The sequence below is a fragment of the Squalius cephalus genome (genome assembly GCF_949319135.1).
Source record: "Squalius cephalus genome assembly, chromosome: 3".
NCBI lineage: Eukaryota > Metazoa > Chordata > Actinopteri > Cypriniformes > Leuciscidae > Squalius > Squalius cephalus.
In genome coordinates, this window is record NC_137124.1 from 11,676,493 (window position 1) to 11,700,593 (window position 24,101).

Genomic DNA, 24,101 nt, shown 5'->3' on the forward strand with positions numbered 1-24,101 from the left:
AGAGACGAGAAATTAAAATCATTATTTACCGTAATCTTCCACTCCAGTCCTCATTCACTTTATATTGTGAGAATTCTTCAGAAATCCTCCTATTGTGTTCCACGGAAGAACGCAAGTCCTACAGGTTTAGAACGACATAAGGGTGAGTAAATGACAAAAATGTATATTTGCATGCAAAAATATTTGACTGATACGGCAGGAGGTACATAAACGAGAAAAGAAATAGGCATACATTAGCACAACTGTATGAGGCTGAACGCAACAAGAGGGTGTTAATTACATATTCAGTACTGCTACTGAAACCTTTTACTGTTGATCAAGATGGACAGAACTAATCACGCTGAATCCCCTGAAGAACCTACACTGGTGAGCGGATTGACAAAGTAATACCCACAGTGCTGCTGAGCATATATTTTGACCAACAACGTATTGCCCTCAATCACAGAAAGGTCGGGTTGGTAAAACCTTTTAACTTTAGACCGATTATAGAACACCTGGACACATTTTAGTGTATGGATGTGAAAAGCATGCAGTGGAACTAAATAAGGTCTCCACTGTATCTGAGTGAATTTTTGAATCAATGCCAAAGCCCATTACCAAGCCAATCTCATAGCAACACTCAAACTCTTCTGTCTTCGAGGCATAAAAATGAAGGCAGCTCGAGACAGTGAGTGTATCTGCTAGCATGTAGATGCTCAGTCCCAAGGCTACAGAATCTGTAATTGGAGAAATATAGACTTAATGGAAACAAATGAGCCAGCGGCCTCCTCAACACTATTCGTTCTGAATATTAATTCATTTTTAAAATTCATTTTGTAATGCATTAGCGCTTTATAAACGTTCAGGAGCATGCAAAGTTTTCCTGAGCATGATTTGCAATCTTAATGGAAAACATGTATTTATAGACCTCATGCAGCAGAGAAACAAACGCACAGCCGTCTTTAGAGTTTTGTCTTTGAACTTCCGCTTTTGGGGTCGCTCTGTATATTTCTAAGTCATTGCTGTCAAAGAGTGAGTGGGTTTACTTGTAATTGTAGAGTTGAGGAGAGTTATCATGAGCATTGTAATGTTTGAAGCGGATATCACTACAAATGTCAGTAGACCGGGAAGATTTTAAAATGAGCGGTTCATTCATAAATCCGTAAGATCTTACCTTCATGCTGTGGGAATGCAAACCGGAAGACCAAAGGCGTCCTTTGCAATTCGGAGGCCTGTTTCAGAGAAACAGTTGGAGGTCCCCATGTGAGAAAAAAAGACAGACAAGCATTTCATGCAGTGTGACTGCAAATCCTTTATTATCTCTGTTATATTCAACAAAGTTCTCTCATTTCACCCGTAATAGTCTATTTATAAATGCATTCTATCTATCACTACGAATAATGAAATGATACTCTCTTAAATATGAAGCTAAACCGGCAGTAGGCGGCGGCAACTCATTGTCTTAAAGGGGTCATCGGATGCCCATCTTCCACAAGTTGGTATGATTCTTTAGGGTCTTCATGTAAAGTTTGTAAGACTTTGATTAATATTCCTCAATTTGTGTATAGCCTAGTGTTTAGAGTCCTAGAGTGTTTAGACTTTTTGAGGATTAAAAAAAGGAGTGAATGGATTTTTTTTCATTGTATGGTGGTTGTGTCCACACACTGCAAATACACATTTGCAAACACCATATAAAGTGAATTTACCATCCGATGACCCCTTTAACAAGCGAGTCATTGAATCATTCAGTCAAAGGATTCGTTCAAAACTGCTGATTCATCCATACAACAAAACATCGTTGTGTTCCTCGGAGATGCGCAATGGCTCTGCTGTGGATTTGTCTAAAATGTAAGTCACAAAATATTAACTACTTGTTTATTGAACTGTTGTATAAAATCAATACGACATCTGCAAACGTTCTGATATTCGGGAAAACAGCACGCTTGCTCGTATATTGCTTCACTAGCTATATTCTTTAATAAAGATTAAAAACGATCTCACACAGAGGGCGTATGCTATGCACGGTGTGATTGCAGGGGACGGGGATCTTTTTCGAGCTATATTCTTTATAAATATTAAAAACGAACTCACACGGAGACCCTGGCGTCTGCTCGGCGTGCTGGCAGGGGACGGGGCACATTTTCGAGCTCAAGCCGAGGCCGCTTCTGTTGCGAGGCCCGTTTCAAGTGAAATGGGTGAAACATTGCAAAGGTCTATGCAAATTTAATTTACTCTCTTTATATATATATATATAGATGACAGCATATGAGTCATCTGATCGCATTTTTTGTCTCTCATATTGTCTCTCAATGTCAAATGAGTTATGTGTTGTGAAAGCAATTGGCCATTTATGCAAGCATTAAATAAAACTGGACAACATTATTTCCTTATATAAAAGAAACTGGACTGCAGAATCATATGCACTGCAAAAAAAAAAAAAAAAAAAAAAAAAAAAAACAAGACACAGCGGATGTTAAAATAATTAATATTTTTAGGTGACCTAAAAACCTGATTTTATGACCCTTTTATGATGCGAGTTCGGAGGTGGCTGGTGTCCATTAGTAGCTAAAAGTCATTGATTTTGCAGAAAGATTAATAATAATAAAAAGTAATGGAGGATATGTCATGTAACTATTAATAAGCAGTGTAATTAGGAGTTTATTGAGGCAAAACTCATAGTTAACAGTTAGTTAATAGTGAGAATTGGACCCTAATCTAAAGTGTGACCAGAAAATCACTTGTTTATACCCACTTTTCATGGTCATGATGTGGAATTGTAATGACAACGGCTTCAGTTTTAATGACTCAATAAAAACAACCGATCTGTGATATCACAACTGAGGCAGTCATTTAATTACTGTCCACACTAATCTTCTTCTCCCTTTATTATGATAATGACGTTTAAATGTGAGGCCAGATTGTTTCTTTTATAATAATATTGCTCAAATGTGAGACCATTCTTTTCAGCCAGTTTTTGTTAATTGGCCAAGAATGAAGCAGAAGCGTTGATGAATGCTGACTGAACATGTGCACAACCCCAAGGGGCCACATGGAGGAAACATTGGACTCAATCACAGTGACATTTCCTCAATGGTCTTCAGCACGAGTATAACATTTCCATTAAGCATCTGTCATACTGCTAATGTCTATTGTGCATATTCTGAAAAGACAGTGTCCAAAAAGGCATTGTACATGCTAGCGGCAAGAATTATCATCAGCACAAATGATTAGATACGACAGCAATTTCTAAAACTCTGGGGCGCAATCATATTTTCCCATGGTACATTTTGACCCTTCTTCCAAACTGTCAGCATGACACAGTCTAAAACAGAGGGAGAACAAAAGCCACCTTGCCCAGTAATATTATTAGAATAAAGGTCAAGTAGGAACTTGTACTGTCTACATGTCCTTATCATTCTGTCAGAGGTATGCGGGCTAAAAAAGCTGCCTGATCTGGCTTCTGTCCATAGGAAAATGCTGCATTGCAGACCTCGCTGAGACCCCTGAGGTGCTCGAGAAATCGATCATAGGGAAAGTGGCAGATTATGACATTGTGATTGATAGAAAAGGCTAAAAATAAAACGGTTCTCAGAAGTGAGGGCAACAACCTCAATTTCAGACAGGCCCCCCAGTACTGTAAACAGGACCAAGATTAAAGAGGAGTTCACATCAATTTTCCAATATTTCGTAAATGTTAGGATATAGACAGACCTCCCGTTTAAAGCATTTTCTTGGAAAGAGAGGTGTGTGTGATGCCACAGGAGAAGATCGTTTTATGAATGCTGAATGCTGCTTTTATGACCCTCCCACATCTGGTTTCACCTAAAGCACTAATAACCTTCCATTATGTTCCAGCGAAGTTTCCAGAGAGTCATTTAGCAGGAATTAGTAAGACAAACTGGGGACCTCCACCAAAAGGAGTGAATCCAAATACCTGCCTTAAATATAAAGTAAAGAGAATGATTCCTCATTTTCAGCCTCGGTGGAGCCAATTAGGAGACACGCGTATAATGTATTGTGTTTAAATCTCGGATGATAGAATCGTAGAAGGATGATATGATTTAAACATTCTTTCCTAAGTGAGATAGTCCAGTCAAACCACTCGCTTTACCTATAGTCATATTTCCACCAATAAACATTCCAAGAGTAAACGACACAGATAATCAGATGATTCCTCATGATTGGTTTACTACATAATTCCATAGTTTAGATATTGTTTATTGTTCATAGCTCGTTCACAGCTGAATGAACATTTGTCCTGAGCTATTTATTTAATCAACAGAATCAACCAGAAATTTCTGATGAGACGCATGGAATTTACAAACACACAAAGACACCTGAGGAAATCTTTTGACCCACTACTAGTACTAACAACTGAGCATAATACACTTATCTTATACCCAACATTACCATTTTAGCGGAATCCATATATCCTCATATATTTATGAAACGGTTGGTCACAACTTGGACGAGTCACATTCAAAGATTTAGTGACTATAAATAAATATAAACGCACACACATGACTGCACATTCAATTTTAACGTGCCAAGTTGTTGCCTGGAAACTGTAAACAGCCTACAGTTGCACAAATGAAGTATTACTTGGAGGAAGAAGTGTTTATTATGACAATTAATTCTAAATTTAACTGATGAATGTTGCTAAATATAATTATATAATACATTCATGTTGATTGGAAATTACTCTTCTGATTATTTTCGGAAGGAAACATATAAAAGGATTTGAACAAAATGGACTGTTTCCATTTGTGTCAGCGCAATTACTGTTTAGTCTCAATTTGAACTTCAATTATTTATCACATCTTAATTTTTCTCTCGTGAGTGCCATCTTTTTTTTATTTAAAGCACAGGCTTCCTTAGGAAATGAATTTTCAAATTCTTTCTAAGAACAGCAGCTTGGGTTAAAAAAAGAAATCGCTGAGGGTATGTTATTCATGATATTCATACATTAGTGTGCTGCATCTTGTATCCTTCCTTATTCATAAGGATATAAATATTGTATTTTCGAAAGGCTTCAACTGAGAATGAAAACAACTTCTGGGTTTGTCATTAATAAATAGAAAATTTTGTAGCTCAGACAGAAACTCCCAAGGATTCACCTCAGCTACATTTATGTGATTGTCTAGACAGGAATTAAAGGGGGAAAATCTGCACAGGAAATATTAGATTACACCAGATGTTGCTTCACTTTAACAATCTGCGCTATAAATTATAAAAAAAATACTACTTTACTTTACCCCATAAGTAATGTTGCACCTACATGTCAACTAACTCTCATTAGAGTATTAGTAGACTTTTAGATCAGTAGAATACGTTGACATGTAGCAGCAAAGTAACTTATAGTCAACAGAATGTCTAAACCATCAAAATAAAGTGTTAGCACAAAATCTTAATGAAAAATTTAATAAACTAGACAAAAGCATTCAAAAAGCCCCAGACTAGCATGTAATCAGATATCTGGCAAAGCAATGACTATGGATTGATAACGGCAGAGATAGAAGAGGATCCCCTGGGTCTCATGCACAAAGATTCTAGGATTACAATAGAATTCATTCACAATTGCTCCTAAGCAACTCAAATCACCAAGACTGGGGTTTATAGGAGAAAATGTCATGGTGCAGAATGTTAAATACATATTTCTTGCTATTTTTAAACACTTGCACATTCGCATAATCACACATGCGGCCTTGTTTCTAATCTCTTGTTTTCTATTTTCAGACTCATTGATTTTACATTATGCTAAGGGGTTAAAGGAGAAGTTCACTTTTAAAATGAAAATTCTGTCATCATATACTCACCCTCATGTTGTTTCAAAGCTGTATGAATTTCTTTCTTCTGCTGAACAGAAAGGAAGATATTTAGAAGAATATCAGTAACCAGACAGTTTTTGGGTCCCAATGACTTCCATAGTATATTTTTTTCCTACTATGGAAGTCATTGGGACCCAAAAACTGCCTGGTTACTGATATTCTTCTAAATATCTTCCTTTCTGTTCAGCAGAAGAAAGAAATTCATACAGCTTTGAAACAACATGAGGGTGAGTATATGATAACAGAATTTTCATTTTAAAAGTGAACTTCTCCTTTAAGTGTGGTCTAAGGTCATGTTAGACAGGCAGACAGATCCAGAATATATACAGAAACACAAGAGCAGAACAGGCAATCTTACGATCTCACTATTTCTACTGTGTTTGAGAGGGTCATTTGGTCACTTTACCTTCTGCCTTTGAATCCAAGACTCGAGTTTCTATGAACAACTGTATCAGAAAATCTACTGCCATGGTTCTTAAAGGGCAAGTCCAATAAGAAATGCATTTTTTTTTCATATTACTCATCCTCACGTTGTTCCAAACCTGCATTTTTTTTTTGTCTTCTGTCGAACACAAAAGAAGATATTTCAAACAACGCTTCTGCTCTTTTTACAATGAAAATGAATTAAACAACATGAGGGTGAGATAATGATGACAGAATTTACATTTTTGTGTAAACTATCCCTTTAAGGCTTAGAGGAAAAAATCTGAGCATTTCCAAGTTACTAAACTTTGTTACTACATATGTCAATGCAATTAAGATAACACGGTCTTGAAATGCAATATAGGAAAATGATTGCTGCCTGAATAGTTGGTTGTATAGTATTAATATTTAACAGCGATGATATTCATATCCTGAAGCAAAAACACTAAAACCAACTGCACATACTGTAGCTGCTGCTTTATATACGCACACAAAATTGGACAATATACAGTCATGTTCTATTTGTTTGTGAAATTGCTGCTACAGCAATACAGTGTGCCATGGAAAATGAATTGATTTTAAGGTTGATTGACAGATCAAAGGCGTCTGCTTGGGAAACCCCGTGATCTACACATCTGCTCAACAGCTTGTGAAAACAGATAGACCTTGGCCTGAATGGCAGGAACCATAGCTTCAAAAATCTCTAATTGTAGATCTTTAATCCCTCTGAGTCTGTCCCATAAACACAAGGCATCACGAGGCGTGCTATTAGCACTTTAAGAAACCAGAACAGAACCGAAGTAAAGAATGTGGGATTGGGGTATCGGTTGACTTTCCTGAAAACAAAAAGCTTTGAGAATGGCAGTCCTCGCTGAAGTGACTTGGAAAGAGAAAATGATGCTCGTGTCGGATCAAAGCAAAGCTACTCAAGAGGAATTTCATGATCTTGGCGAGTAATCCAAGCGCTTTAGAAAAATAGGGCATGACTGCATTTTGTCTGATCTGCTTTATTCTGAAAGGAAAATTGTAAAAGCATGCAATGTTTCAGAACAACCTACAACTGACTGATAATGTTTTGGGGCATGGAATATATTCATATAGTTGAACTGCACATGAATAATGTATTTTACACCAGAAACATGGTCTGCCTTTTTGGAAGATTTAGACAAGATTCACTTGAGAGCAGATTATGAAGTTGACTCATAAAATTCCACCATAGGGAGCAATTTTAACTTAATTTGAGAAGTCAGTGATGGATAGTGCACACACACATACCCACACATTTACATTCCAACAGATATTTGCTGACAGACATTCAATATACACTAAGTGGTCATGATGCCTGCTTGTAAATACAAATCATTTTGATAAATAAATATGTAGATCTTGCAGACATGTCCAATAGGTCTAGTTGTCTTTTATTGTTACAACACATAAAACATACCTGAACACCAAAGAGCATCATAGATCAACCGTGTTCCAGTTTAGTCTTATCAGTTAAGTCTTATCTCACATTTCATGCTATTAGGAATGCACAAATCATACACATTCACAGAGAGCTACATCTTTCTTTTCTTTTTTTTTTGCATCTCATCTTATTCCTGCAGTCCCTTTAGCTCCATTTACTCACATACATAATGCATGATGTTAAAAGTCCTTTGGTTAAGAAAGTATCTGCCAAAATGTGAATTCTGAATAATTTACTAAAAGCTATAAAACAAACTTTGGAAACTAGTATACGAGAAGCCCAGTTTGGTGTCATGCATAGATATTCAGCCTGGCTCCATATTACAGTAACTATAGTAGAGCAAAATACACATTTCCCAGCACCCATCTCTCCTTCCTTCCTCTTATATCCTCTTAGATTCCCCAGATCTTCCTTTCTTTTTGCAATTTGCCCCCTCAAATTTCTGACACAATGCACTTTCACACATGACTGATCATAGGACAAGCATTACAGCAGGCAGCCAAGGGAGTCCATAAGGATACATGCGAAGATTTATGGCCACATATACAGCATAGCTGAGACCCGCCTGTACGTGATTCGTTCAAATTGCCAGCAAGTTTACAGAAAGTCCTACAACTGGACTGAACATTTGCATATGAACCAATAAGAACTGGAATGATGATAATGAACAGAATGAAGGAAAACACCTCAACATCAAATGAATACCATATTAAAAGTTATTTCATGGTAATGCTGGAATTTAGCAAAGCAGCAAAGCTTGCTAGGTTTCTCTAGTCTATACTGAGAAAATAAAATAAATCAATTTTTGGTATTCTCCGTCCATCCCAATACACTAAGGCATGCTAAACACATTTGCCAATATTCCATGTCGGATGGGCTATGGAATGTCAGACTGATGTTTTAAAAACACACACTGGTGTTTTTAATGAGCCATATCATCCTCCATAGGTGCTGGAAACGAGGCATAAAATTGACTTTGGATTCTATATGTTGCGTGGAATGTAGGAACGGTGCCCCAATAATAATTCTTCCTTAATTAATAAAGCTGACAGGTTGTTTATCAGGAAAGGCAGGAGAGCATGCAATCAAACACACACAGACACACAGCTAAGCCAGTAATGCCGAACACACTTTGGAATACATAACAGAAATCGGTCTATTCCCCCTCCTAATGCACTGCTGAATTTAAAAGAGGCATCTGTGGAATGTGGAATGGCCATGAAATACTCAAAAATTTCCTTTGAAGAGTCTCTTGCTGAAATCTTTCCCCAGCTGCTTATCACTGGGCTGAAAGTGAGAATGCCTGCGGGCACGAAGCAAACACAAACAATCAGTAAGCCTTTGAAATAAAACTCATTACTGCAAGCATTTGTTAACATTAGTAATTATTGTGGAAGTTTGATTGCAGTATTTAAAGGGATTATTTGAAGAATTAGTTAAATGCCTTTAAGGAAGCATATAATATTTACTATAGCATGTGGCTATAAATGATTATATATATTTCCTAAGAAATAATATAATTACAAAATTATGCTCTTAATTTGCATAAAGACAATTATATAGGCTATATCAGATATTTAGCCATAATGCTTTTTTTGTTCATTCTTTACAACATCTATTTAAAGGAAGGCTGCATTTATTTAAATACTATTACAATTTAAGAATTACAATTCTTTGATTATAAGTGTTGAAACCAGTTGTGCTAGTTAATATTTTTGTGGAAACCATGACAGTTTTTTTCTTTGATGAATAGAAAGTTCAAAAGAACAGCATTTATTTGAAATAGACTTTTTAAACAACAATGTTGAACTCTTTACTGTCACTTATAATTCACAATATATTGCATCCTTGCTCAATAGTATTGATTTCTTTAAAATCTTACTGAACTCAGTTTTAGACCAAGATGAATCTAAAGTTGTCTCACACAGAACTGTAACCACAACAGTAAGACATGTAGGAAGCTGTCGGTTTTCGAGCGATTACACTGGAGTGCTTTTCCTGTGATGATGTGAAGGCTGAACACGCCAATTATCCACAACACAGCATGACAGTAAGTAGCTCTCTGATGTCTGTCCAGATTTATCTGATTGGATAATCAGCTGGTATGGTTCTGTACCTTCATAGTACCACTGTCAGTCACTGAAAATCCCTTCAGTATCCAAATGGAACAAGAGAGAAAATAATAGGATGGAGGCATAGTTACTTTTATGTAACGGTGTGAACCCTTATCATGTAGTTTTCCTAACCCTAAAAAAGCCTACACATTAAACAGTAAAACATTGTTGATTAATGTTATAGGCATGTATAAGCCATGACATCAAAAGCCAAGTATTGCATGTCCCAGAAAATAAAGACACCAACATTTAAGCCTTGTTGAGCACTTTAATAAACAGTAAAAAAAAAAAAAAAAGTTGTTAAAGTAGGAAATTTGGTTGTTTATCCATACCTCACTTTCACTTAGCATATCAAAACATAACACTATAAACTGATCAAAGAAAAGTCATTGGTACACCATTGTCTGGCTGCTTGTTCTAACATTTTACATTGCTTGTGAAGTATGACCAACTTCACTCTCATAATGTGGTATTATGACCAGACTAACCTCTAAAGCAGTGGTTTTCAATCCAGGTCCTGGGGACCCACCACTCTGCACATTTTGTTGGTTATATGTCTCTTATCTGACACACTTAGTTCAGTTGATGAAGCTCTTTCCTAATGAGCTGATGATCTGAATCAGGTGTGTTAAATAAGGGAGACAGCAAGGACCAGGATTGAAAACCACTGCTCTAAAGGACTGTTTACTGTCATTAGACACAGAATGCTTAGAAAGCATTTTCTTGTTAGGCACAGTTTTGTAGCAAAAACATTTAACAAATATGATAGAAAGCCTTTTTCTTGGTCTGGATCACCACAGGGAATAACAATCTTAACATTGTCAAAATGGACTGAAGTTATGGCTCTTTACAGAACAAATTTCTTAAGACATGACTCACTTGAATGACACAAGCACAGCTATTCAGATGGAAAGTTCTTTCAAATTAAAAATAAATAACCCACATTTCTCAAGAAAGTCTATCAAGCATGCTCTCTTATTTGCCATGTGACTGTTAAGCAACTGTTTCGCAAAACAAGAGATCAGTGTGAGCAACAGTAGAACAATTTTTATTGCCTCTTGGAGGACAGCAGAGAATGAGGCTTAGTGGTTTTAGAGTCATTCCTCTTTGCCCCCCACCTCCCTTTTCTTGCATAGCAAACTGTCCAGATAAACATCCACAAATAATTATGGATTAAAAATGTCAAAGGGAATAGATGGGGTGCTTATCCTCAATCCATCGAATTCCTCTTGGAACTCCCATGACTGTGAAGTTACAAAACCAAGTTTATTTACATTTTCACACTGTCCAGACACAGTCCTACTTGCTTAAACATGGGACTTAGTTCCGCTACCAGATATGTCAGCAGCCGCTTTATCACCAGCACCGGCAATCCAGTGATAGCAATCGCTTGTGTTCTTGTTCTGTGGTTTAACTGTGTAGCGAGTACAATAGATAATGCCAAGGACCACCATCACCACAATGAAGATGCAAAGCGGCACTAGCAATCCAACTAGCAACCAGCTGGTTCCTTGGCTCTTCTCACTGTTGTTGTCATCATCAAGGATGACCTCCTCTATTCCTTGTGACTGCATTGGGAACAGGGTGGAAGTTTGCTGCCCTGGACCAAAGGTGGTTGAATCATAATCATACCTGTCATCATCATGGTCTGGGTCATAAGACTCATAATCTTCATGGAAGTGTAAAGGGTTCTTAGCAGTTTCCTGTGTCTCAGGCTTTGTTTGGGTTGAGCTGAACCAGAGCCAATTCCAGGCCCCGCCCAAAGCTGTGGTGGAAGGGTGGTCTGTGGGAACTGTTGTGCTCTCATCCTCATAATAGTCTGGTGTGGGCGTCGGAATGGTTTGTGGAAAAAAGGCATTATGAACCGGTTGTTCTGGATGATGTTCACCAACTTTAATGACCTCAGGGGAGTTTTCAGTCGGTGTAGTTATTTCAGGTTCCACTTCAGTTGTCCAAATCAGGTCTGTCGGAACAGTCTCCACATTGGGCAGCTCAGTCTGCCAGTTCAGAGGTATTCCCCAATCAGACTCAGATGGAGGGCGCCATGGGTAGACAGGATCCTCTGGTTCCCAAATGGGGTTAAGAGTAATCAATGGGTTGGAGACAGTGGTTGTGGAAGTCTCCAGGTCCTGCCCGATGAGTCTGCAGGAATATTGGTCAGGTTGTAGAATATAACCTTCTTCACAGTAGCAATCAAAGCCTCCTTCATAATTGATACACATCTGTTCGCATGTTCCCTCAATTTGGCATTCGTCAACATCATGACAGTGACTCTGGTCCTCTTGCAATGGGGCAAAACCAAGATGGCAGTGGCAAATATGGGAACCCAATGTGTTTTCACAAGCATGTTCACATGGGTCATCCACACACTCATCCACATCTTCACAGGCACCCTCTTCATCTTGTCGGTATCCATCCTGGCAGCGACATTCGAAGGTACCAGGTGCATTTACACAGATATGCTCGCAGGGACTCTGTAGGCATTCATCGACATCTACACAGCCCCGTTCATCAGGTGCCAGCATGTAGCCATCAGGACAAGCACAGCGGTAGCCGTCCATTACAGGCAAGCACTCAAACTCACATGGAGCCCCATTGCAAGGGTCAGACGGAAAGCAGCTTACCCCATCCTCAGCCAGGAGAAAACCCTCAGTGCAATCGCAGTAGTTGTGCAAGTCACTCTCAATGCAGAAGTGATGGCAACCTCCATTGTCCTTATCACACCAGCTTGTCTTAGTCACATCAGAGCAAAAAGGTGGATCCCTGTTCCAACCTACAGTTCCATCATCCTTTAATGTGCACAGAACTGACTGGTCATCCATAGTAGGACATGGTACAGTTGCCATTGATCCAAATGGGACATGCGTTAAGAGGGTACTCAGCAGGTTAAAATGGGTACTATAAAGTGTATTCCCATCTCCCTCACTAGCAATAGCTGTACACATGCCTTGGAAGTTATACCTGCACAGGTAGCCATCCACTGAAATCGAACAAGGTCCGTCCTTCCATTTTAGATTATCCCCTTGCTCATTGGCTGCAGTGCTGTAGGGCATCCCCACACATCGTGGGGAAGAGCAGGTACTAACCGAATCCTCTTTTAGCCAGTTTGTGTACTGGGTGTCCTGATCTCCAGTGATCCACGAGAAGCCACGCAGGGGCCGGGTTGGAGAACATTGTCGGGGTTGTCTCTGAAGGCCAATCCAGATATTTGCCTTGCCTCTGTGGTGTGGTCTCAGTTCCACATTGGAGAAGAGCTCCTTCACCATTTCTGCTTCCTTTGGGTGCCTGATGGTGGCCAGGTTCCCACCTAGTTCCTTGCAGCTCCGCCAGGCGTCCAGGAAGATCTTGCGCTGAAAGTAGAGCACATAGCACCCATCCTCGCTGCAGAGTGCATCCCGTTCTCTCAAGTCCAGAGTCTGCACGCCGTAGAGGCAAAGTAGTGAGGACAGCAGAATAACACACAGAACCGGACAGCCCATACCTCACACCTACTCTATTTTCCTTTGTATTCTTTTTCCCTTTTTTAGGTGGCTTTCAATATGCTAAAATACTCTTCAGTGCCCTAGATGGCCATTTTTCTTATACTTGTACCTGTATTAAACTTTTCCCTTCTTTCATTTCCTCTCTCACCACCCTCCTTTCTCTCTACTGTCCAGTGGAGATCTGTGCCTAAGATGAGAACTTACAATCTCACCCTTGACGTTCCAGCATGAGAGAGAGAGAGAGAGAGAGAGAGAGAGGGAGGGTTGGAGAGATGGAAGAAGGGTAGGAGTGACTGAAAAAAAGGGGGGAGACGAAAAAGATGTTTTTGGCACAGGCAGGACCAATGTGTGTGTGTATTTTGGGGGGATTGGGGGGGAAGTGCAGCAGTCTCTGTGCTTTTTCACCAGAATGTAACGTATGTTTCTCATAAGAGCGTGTATGGAAATGGTTTGGGACTCTGCCCCTGCTGCACCACCCCCCGCAACTCCATGTGACTCTCCACCCCCACCAAACTCTGAATGCAGGATAAGTTAGAACAAACTGTAATGCTTATATTTTACCCACATAAAAAGCAAACAAAAACTAGAGAATTTTTTAACAAAGACCAAGTCTGCTCTAACAGTCCCACTCGCATCTCTCAGGACTTTCTTATTCCAGCTTTTCTCTGATCTTTCCAGTTTTTCATATTGTTTTCTTTCTGGGTCTCTCCTTGGTTTTGCTGGAGCTGTGGTGCTGTGGGTAATGTGTTATCATGCCATGTAAAAGCTATTGTGCTCTTAAGCATTTTTTTCTTTTTCCCCCAAATGTCCCCCTCCTCTCTAAAACCAGGTCTATAAAAAATGAAAGACAAAATATAAAGACAAATGTTAATATCCAAATAAAGTATGTAACTTTATTGCACTAATATTAGATGAATTAATTACTCAAGAAATTATTATAGCAACTAAATATTTTATGTTGGACTGAAAAATAAGCATTTATATGTGTTTCAAAATGTCTAATGGGCATTGTTATGTGAAAATATATAATCGTCAATGAATGTAAATGTGCAAATGTACAGTTTTCAGAAACCTTGATGAATGAAACAAGTATTGTTCATACCTGACTGAGCGTAGAAAAACTCAAATGACCTGAAGTCTGCCAGGTCTGCCTGTGAAAACTCTGCAACATCAACAATCACTGTGCACCGGAATGATAACAGACCTAGTTATACTAGAGGTTAAAGTATCCACAATCGTAAGGAACAAAAGCAGATCTAGTTTTGTAAAGAAAACAGAGAAGGGGGAAAACTGAGGTGGGTCTCGGCCTGTATATGGTCGTAATGGGGATACAGTTCTGTGGGGGGTTACACAGGAGCAGCCTGAGGAGGAAATGGCTAGATTTCTAAAAGAGCATTAAAAAATCATTCTTGTGAATGAAATACAGATGAATCACACGTCTAACACAACCTATAATGTCAGATAACTACTTCATGCACTGAAGTGGGTGGTGTATTAGTGTTTATTTTATTGTGTATTACTATGGACAAGGACTCATAAAACCTGACAATCGTAAACCAAGCAATTTGTCTCCTGTTGTGGTGATCATTAAAAGCAAATATTTCATATCATAACTTTTTGGAGAGGTCTCAAAAGGTTAAATGATCTGTAATCTGTGGATTTGTTTTTCAGTGCACATGCACAATGATACATCTACAATGCAAAATTCACTGTTAGTAAACAGAGAAAAGATACTTGTGACAATCCTAAGAGCTTGGACAAATCTGTTCATACACTGCAAATGTTCTACAAGAACATATCAATCATTACCATGGAAACACTCAATGTGAAAAATACAACCCTGGATCTGTGTAATAGCTACACCTTAGTAAGAGCCAGACAGTCTTTAGCTAAATGAAACATGAATTAAAATCCAAGAATCGAGGGAAGAAAACAGTTCCAAGAAGCTTTTGTTACAAGATTTCAAGAACGCAGCAGCCTTGAAAGTCCTGATCATAGTGAGAAAATTTCATCGTTTTTTTTTTTTAAACATGAAACCAACCTGAAGTGGGGCACATGTGTTTCAAACAATTTATTTGACTCGTACTTTCTTTGGCATCCTCTAAATTTACTATCAGTCTATTTTCTTTTTATCTCACCATCAGTATTGATGAACAAATCCTTGATCTCACAACTCAGCATTTCTCAGGTACACTGAGGTGAAGCAAGGTCAAATCTGCAGGACAGCGCAGAAGATCCTCAGGGTATTTTTCTCTCTCTAATTTATTTGCCTTTTTTTTTTTTTCCTGGAACAGTCCACCCAGCACCACCTGTAAACCACATTTGCTCTTTTCCGCCCTCAAGATCCCAATATCTTAATATTGTTCTCAGGTCTAGAGCTGTTCCCCGTCATATCATGCAGAACTGAGTCTGTTCACCCACTAGCTGCTCTGTAAGCAGTCTCTAATTCTTGCATGTGATAATTATATCAATAAGAGCTGTGATTAGGACCGAGAAGAGAATAATGAACTGTTAAATATGTAACAGACATTCATGTCTTCAAGCATTAAGCTTGCTATGCTCTCATGCTGTTTGTAACTTGGCAGGAGTCAGTATTGTTCATCTCGGTTTAGGACCTCTGGAAAGAAAAAGCAGACTTAGGGTGTGTTCACACGTGGTAGGTTTGGTTTGATTAAAACGAACTCTGGTGCGATTGCTCTGTTTGTGCGTTTCATTTGAATAAGTGTGAACGCTGCCATCTGAACCCTGGTGCCACCAAATAAGCAGACTGAGACGCTGAAAAGATGAGTCTCGGTCCGCTTCCAAACAAGCTCTGGTGTGGTTCGACTGAAATATGAACATAACACGAACCAAAGTCACAAATGAACCAAAAACAAGACACAATGTCACAAGATGCGACCATAATTTATAATATGTTTTCCATAACATTTTTGGTCCGGACCTAAAGAACTGAACTACAAGTGTGAACACACCCTTAATGCTATTAGTTCTGAGATACTGATGCGAATGGAAGCCCCATACAGAGAGCACTACAAACTCTAAACGCACATCATTCCATAGTCTTGAGAAAAAAAAAAGAGAGGAAAATTATTGTTATATATGTTACCGGTCAACATTCCCAGCTGTGTTTGGAAACAAGGATCTTGGTGCAGGATGTATAGCCTTAAGCGGCTGTGTTTGACATATTTAAAATTCATAATTCAGTCTTTGAGAGCACTTATGGAAAGTACTCTCCCTGAACCATAAGTCTCATATCCAATTCAGTTGAAGCGGTCATCCCATAGATACATTTCTGGGTCAGGAACTACTTGACTGTACACAAGCATACAGACACTGCACGGATCACACATATATCATGTTCAGACACTGTGCATTACATCTGCTTAAATACAACAGCATCTGGAGATCTTTTGATTCAGACGAAAGGCTGACTCAATCTGAATGCTAGAAAGATTCACACAGATATAAACACTGTCCTCCATATTGATATCAACTTGTATCTAAGATTGGGATTATGACACCTGAATCCTTTTTTATTAATGTACCGGTACTATTCAAGCCATTTTCAAGTCTTACAGTGAATTCTCATCAAATACAACAGACTTGGAGTAATAATCTCCGCCAAACAATTTTACTTGTCCAAAATGCTTGTACACTGTTACATACAGAGGTAAACTCTAGAGCAGAACACCCTTTGTCTGGGAAACCAGTCCTTAGAGGTTAAGGCACAAAACAGGCTCTTGTTCGTAGTAAAAACAACAACTATGAGTCTATATGAGCCCTAGTTCTAACAGAACACACACGAAGAAGCAGAATGGCTTTGAAGCAAGATGCCGTAGTAAGTCTGGCCCCGGTTAAGAGAGTGAGGAGAAAGTCTGATTAACACTCGGGTGAGTGAAATGCCAGAGTATTTGTGTACCCTCCCCAATACACCCCTCAGGGCTGGACCAGGAAAGCAGTCTTAAAAACAACCCCCTCTACTCCACAAGTCCCACTGTGTAAAATAAGGGCTGTATTGACTCAGGAGTCAAGAGCGGTATTCAGGTTGGAAAGTTATTTTGAATTGTGTAAGAAGAAAATTATACATGTACGTTATTATAATACATAACATATTTTGGATTTATGTGTTTGTGTGCTGTTCATTCAGTTTAATCTCATTGGCATTCATAGGGATTCATATGTAATGTTTGCACATACATTTGGATATGCAGTACACTGAAACATACCATATGGATGTACTGACTGCATCTAAAACATAAAGGTATTTACTTATACACAGCTTGAGAAATGTAAAAATCTTTATGAATACTTTATATTTGTATTACAATTATATATTTTACTATTATACAGATATTTGAGCCCCTAACCTCACCTCTGGTCCCCTACTCTAAACCTACCCACTTCTCAACAATTAAACATATTCAGAAAAGAAATTGGTGACAATAATTTTTGTTACGATATAGAGTACTATAAAAGTACTGGTTTAGAATGGAATCCATCAAAACATCTTTGAAACGAAAATCACAGAACAGAATGACACCGCTATCATGTTAAATTAGGTAAATATGTTAAATAAATATGATGGCATTAAACATCTTTATTTAATGCCACTGATTAAATACAAAAAATGCTATAGTTTTCATTGATGCTGTCAATACTTTAATGTGGAACCTATCATATCATTACAAATGAGATTGTGCGGATTTATTTTTGGCTATTGCTGTTGTCAGGAGAAACCTTTTGAGCCCTATCATACACCCAACGCAATGCATTGCCAAGAGCGACACAAGTGTTTTTTGCTAGTTTCAGCCCAACGCAGTTTTCAATTTCACGTTCTGCGCCACGTTGTTTAAATAGCAAATGCATTTGCGCCAATTTGTGCGCCCATGGGCGTGCTGGTCTGAAAAAGAGGTGTGTTGTTGGCGCATTGCTATTTTGAGGCAACTGAAATAGACTGCGTCATTGACCAACTGAAACCTGGTCTGAATGGAGCAATATTTTTTTAAAAGAGCGCAATGGTACTATGTGCCTATAGGCGGGTCCACAACGCACGTACACTCTGCTTATTGCACAGACAGGGACGCACAGCAGCACACAAACTTGCCAAATAAATATAAAAGGATTACAATGTAAAATATTAATATTGTGAACATAAAGATAAGGTGGAATGCAGCTTATCCCGTAGATGGTCTGCTTGCGCGCTTTAACTTCGTGCTCGAGCAGATCCATTTGCGCTCTGGAGAAGCGTTCAGTCTTTCCGCTAGCAAATTGCGCCATGTAAATAGCGAATCCGCCAGTTTATTGCACGTTACGCCCAAAACACACCCATTACTCATTAAAAGAATAGGGACAACCCTCTTAGACCATGCACCATTTTTCCCGTCGTTAAACTAGCAAAAGTGGATTGTGCACTTGCGCCCAGCGCTTTAGACCATGTGCTTAGATCGTTACAATAGGGCCCTCTACATTTAGCAGAATCAAAATGAAGAACAGCGGAATTAAAATAAATCATTATCATTAAAATCATTAAAACTGACATGCAGCTGTAAAAAAGAGAAGAATTTTAAACTCCTAAAACATTTTAATCAATGCCATTTTTATATAATTTACTCAGCTACTCTAAATGCTTTTAAATGGGTTTCTCGTGCATTTCTGTTCTTGAGGTCAGTGTTTAGTCACCAAGAGAGTGGGAAAATGGATTTTCCCATGCCATCATTTCTATACATCATTACTTTTAATGAAGCTAATAGCAACGACCCTCACTAATGACTTGCTATATGTGATTGCACAAACACTTTCGCCATTAATCCCAGTGAGGGGGTTTCCATCGCTGCATTCGAGAGCACAGCCAAAACTCTGAATCTTAATTCAAAGCAGGATGCAGACTATTTCTATATGTGGAACCATGCCAAAGCATATTTTCAAAACTATCTATATCTCTGTCTTGCTCTCTCTCTCTCTTGATTAATCCCTTCAGAAAGAGCTAAGATTGCAAATCCTTCAACAACCTCTTCAAAACCCTTCAGGCTTCACAACACACATCGATTATTCAGCTTCAGCTTACTCAAGGCACATTACACTTTACACACGCACGTCTGGTTCACTATCTTTGTGGCGACTCTCCGTAGATGAAATGATTTTTATACTGTACAAACTGTATATTCTATCCCCTTACGCTAACCCTACCCATCACAGAAATGTTCTGCATTTTCAAAAAAAGTTTGTACAAGCTCATAAGCTTGTTTCCTCATGGGACCTCAACACACACACACACACACACACACACACACACACACACACACAGTCACTCAGCAGATCATGTACTTACTGTATATGGTCTGTTCAGTGTAGCAAATTCACTAAGTGTCCTGCTGACGTGTTTTGCATATTTTGGTTAAGAGACTGTCACCCTAAATGTACTTAAACATTCATCATTCACTCAATATATCAGATAAAACAATAAATATACGTGGGATCTGGTACATAAGGCCACATTTATAAAAGGCTATAATTTATGTTTTTAAGTACTTCATTCATGGAGAGAAATGGAATAAATTTAAACAACATTTCAAAGCGATGAATTTCCAGCTTAAGCAAATAACTTTAAAAGCTGGACACAGGAGATTTTCTGCTCCTGAAAGAGCTTTTAAGAGCCAGATAGAAGAGAGGAACTATAAAATAAATATCAGACACTAAGAAGAGAGAGAGAGAGAACTTGAAAGAATGAGGAGCACGTCAAAAAGAGATCAGAGAATTAATCTTTTTCTCTTTCCTGCAGACCTTTCGCCACAGACTGACATTTCCTCTTACTCACAGAGTTCCTAATGCAAAATTGAGCAGGTTTCTGATTTGGACTTTGGCGTTGGATGAATTCATTTTCTGGGGCACAGCCGGCTGGTGGAACATGTAATTCATACAGAATGCAGTTTCATTCACTGAACAGAAAGCAATGAATCAGTGCTGCACAATAGTTTGTGTTTGAGGCAAAGTGGACAATGAAACGATTTGGATGCATGGAGACAAATGCTATGATAACAAAAGCATACAGTACACTATACTGTTCAAAAGTTTGGGGTCGGTAAGATTACATGGAACTAACCTCACCCCATCCCTATAGTAAGTACATGTTGACTGTGTTAAAGTGTAACCTGTTTTTTTTTCTTTTTGAAAAATTAATAAAGATATTCAGCAAGGATGCATTATATTGACCAGCACAACAGTTTTCAAAATAGATAATAATGAGAAATGTTTCTTTAGCAGCAAATCATCATATTTTAATGATTTCTGAAGGATCATGTGACACTGAAGATGATGCTGAAAATTCAATTTTGTCATCACAGGAATAAAAAATATATTAAATAGAAAACAGTTATTTCAAATTGTAATAATATGTGACGACGTTTTTACTGTAGCCAATTTATAAATGTTTCAAATAATTAGGACCACTTCAAATGTCCTCACAATCAGTCATATTTTAAAAAAATATGGCCAAAAAGTGTAATACTTTTTTTAAAGTGCAGCCCCACAAACATTATCTGGGGGTTTTAAGCCTCATGTTTTAAAAATGACCAAAGCAATATTGTTTCGTTTATGTGTTTGCTGTCCTTCTCTCTCTCATATACACACACACACTCATTTTCTTCCTCTTCTCTAAATCTACGTCTGGCTTTCAGATCAGCAGGCTCTGTGTGTCTACAGCAGTTAACCCCTCCTTATCTACAGCCCAGAAGAGAGAGAAAGCGAGTAAGAGACAGAGAAAGAGAAGATATCCTTCTTTATGACCTCTCTTCCACTGTCCTCCCTTACAGGTTCTGATGGAGAAAGCGCATGTGTCTGCAATTCCCAAAGGACGGCAGATCCAGAAACGCTTATGACCATCAGAACCTGCTCATGGAATAACAATAGATCCGTTTCTGGCTCTTGTTCAAGCCACGCATACCTTTGCTTCTCACTCTCTCGAAGGAGAAAAAGAAGGAGAAGGAAAGGTGATGGAGTTCTTCCCTGGAATGAGACTGTTTTAATGTATTTCTATAACACGATATGTTACCGTTTGGAGACAGTGGGTGGAGGCTTTGAAAAGCAGCCACCATAAACATATGCTTTCCTGACTTTTGTTCATTATTTAGACGGATACAGCACGTATATGGGTTAAACCTGGTAATTTATGGATATCCTGTGCCAGATTACAGTTTATCCAATGTCAGATTGGTCTGATCGCTTTCATATTGTCTCATTGTTTCTTTTTGAACTTCATGGTAACTACAGTAACATCTAGATTTACCTCATAACATGGCCAAAAGGGTTTCGTATTCCTAGTGCACATAAAATGATCAAAGAAAAAATAACCAGCCCTGACACACTTTATAAGAGTCATACTCGCTGTGCTTACATTCAAATCCCAATTCAAATGTTTTTTTATTTTTTATTTTTTTATCTGACTGTCAAGCCAAACAGCTGAGGCAGAGCTCTGGGAAACAGGGACATGCTCCTTATTTTTCCATCAAAAAATATCTACCTTTGTGAAAACGAAGTACACTTTAGCATACTTTTATTATAGACAATATACTTTAAAAGAATATTCTTATGAGAAATCAAATTTGCCTTGATCTTTTAATAGGTCTTTGTACCATTAATTGTACCATTATTGTAAATTTCATAGCTTAAAACGTCCTCCTCATTATAAACAAATCATTTATTTAATTAAGCTCCAAAATTGACTTGTTTTGACATTGCGGGATCTGTGACGTCACACTGGCAAATATATTTGCATATGACTGCCTCCAGAGTAAGACTTTGACGAACAGTTCTACATCACACCATAGGCCCCGCCCACTGGCACTCAGTTGCGTATCGGCGGACATTTGCCTACACTGGATGTGAGAGTAACTTCAATAGCAAATTGAACCCATTATAAACACTGACGCTGTCTACACTGGATACAGTATACAGATTCAGCTCAGTATTTTACATACTCCACACGCTTGAGTCTTTGACTGTAAATGACTGTTTTCAAAACACAAACTGGCATGCAATAGCAAGTGGGCATTGATACTGTTTCCTATGCAGTTAGCCAATCATAACAATGCCGCGTTTACTGACAAGCCTTAAAGGAGCCGCCCCTTAAAAAGTTATAATTTCAGACAGAAGCTCAGAATGAGCTTATAACAATAATTGTTTTTCCTCATATATATGTTTTTTTTGTGTGTGTGTGTGTGTGTGTGTGTGTGCAAATTTATTAACATTATAAATGAACCTCAAGGAACATATTCAAATAATTAAAAAAAATCATGCTATGACCCCTTTAATTGCATGTTCATTTGAATTAAATAAAAAATATATTAGATTAAATTGATATTAAATGCAGTTAACTGAACTTTAGTGCGCTTTTTAGACCCACTGCAATAGTATATATGTAATATATGTAATTTCAGAATCACATATATTTACTGTACTAATAACTTCATTGTCTTTTTTAAAAAAAAAGTGTACTATTTAAATATTTGTAAATACACATTTGTAATAATGAAGTTGCAATTTAGTGCATTTAAAATGTATTAACTTTAAATGTAATATTGAATAACTAGAGTGAAAAACACACAAAGTGCACTTTTTAAGTGTTAAAAAACAGTCATACTTTAAGTACACTTAAATGTGTAGCAGTGTGTAATATCGCTGTTTGTGAATGTAAACATTCTGCAAAGTTGTAAAGTTGAAAGTGCACGAATAAAGTTGTGTCCCAAAAGAAAGAATTGACTCTGAACCGCCTAAACGAGTCGTTTGTCGAATCCCACTGCGTAACAGTTCTACGTCACTAGAAGATACATTTGCATAATGCGCGCCTATGTTGTACGTTGTCCAGCCGCGAACAACTTGACCAGCCCACAACATGCCATTTTACTGTCGACTGCCTCTCAAATCTCGGAGTTTAACGCGGGATTCGCAAAACGCTTGCTCTTGAAAGATGGGTCAGTACTTCAGCTTGCTCCTTAGAATCACAACCTGTATGAATAATAATTGATGTATTTTCTACCGGGTGTTAAAAATACGTAGTTTTGTGTTTTTATATTGTGTAAGTTTCCGGCTATAGCTCACGTTATCACTGTCTTGCTGAAATACTTCTGCTAAGCAGCTGTGGGCCACTATTACCTAAAATTGTGTATTAATGTAGATTGTCTGTCGTTTTTACTACTTTGAGTAAAGATAAAGGATGGAGCATAATTATAAAGATAACTGAATGTTTCATCATCAGACTCGCGCTCGGATTGATATGGTAAATTCGACGCCATCGTGACTGTCTTTACAGTGTGTATAATCGCTGAGGATTTAGAAAGTCTCCGGAGCTGAAGTTCAGTGATGGTAGTGGGCGTTTCGTTTCCGACACACGCTGTAAGCAGTAGACCAATCACAACAGACTGGACCGTCTGACCAATCAGAGCAGAGTAGCTTGTGGGCGATTTAGAGAGACTGAATCATCCGTCGAGTCATTTGAGAATCTTTGAAAAATGTGGTGATGTGCAATGTATATTATGAGAAACCTTTGCTTTGATGCATGTAAACATGTTGTAGGAGATCTCCAAAACAAATTTAGGAGCCTTTAAAATAGCATTTAATTAATATATGTAAATATGCAAGTATATTTATATATATATATATACATAAGATTTGAAGTATAATACAAGTGCACAGTAAAAAGTGCACAGTAAACGCACTTTTACACAAAAAGGTAAAGTGATTCAAAATACATTGCGAGAACTTGCAATAACTTTTGCATTTTGAGCTTAATTTCCATAACGGCATACAAACAGAG

At 38.1% G+C, this 24,101-nt stretch overlaps 1 protein-coding gene and 1 long non-coding RNA gene across 3 annotated transcripts in view; one reads left to right on the top strand and one right to left on the bottom strand.

Annotated features, from left to right (window-relative positions):
• The first annotated feature begins 1,756 nt into the window (after window positions 1-1,756).
• Window positions 1,757-24,101, top strand: part of LOC307156463 — a 35,516-nt gene continuing 13,171 nt past the window's right edge. For both annotated transcript variants that reach the window (XR_013820717.1, XR_013820718.1), the window contains exon 1: window positions 1,757-1,827. This is a non-coding gene — a long non-coding RNA (uncharacterized lncRNA). The remainder of the gene's footprint in view (window positions 1,828-24,101) is intronic.
• On the bottom strand, window positions 9,452-13,498 carry cd248a (CD248 molecule, endosialin a). The gene has a single exon (XM_079867512.1). The coding sequence runs from the start codon at window positions 13,289-13,291 to the stop codon at window positions 11,120-11,122; it is 2,172 nt and encodes a 723-aa protein (XP_079723638.1). The 5' UTR covers window positions 13,292-13,498; the 3' UTR covers window positions 9,452-11,119.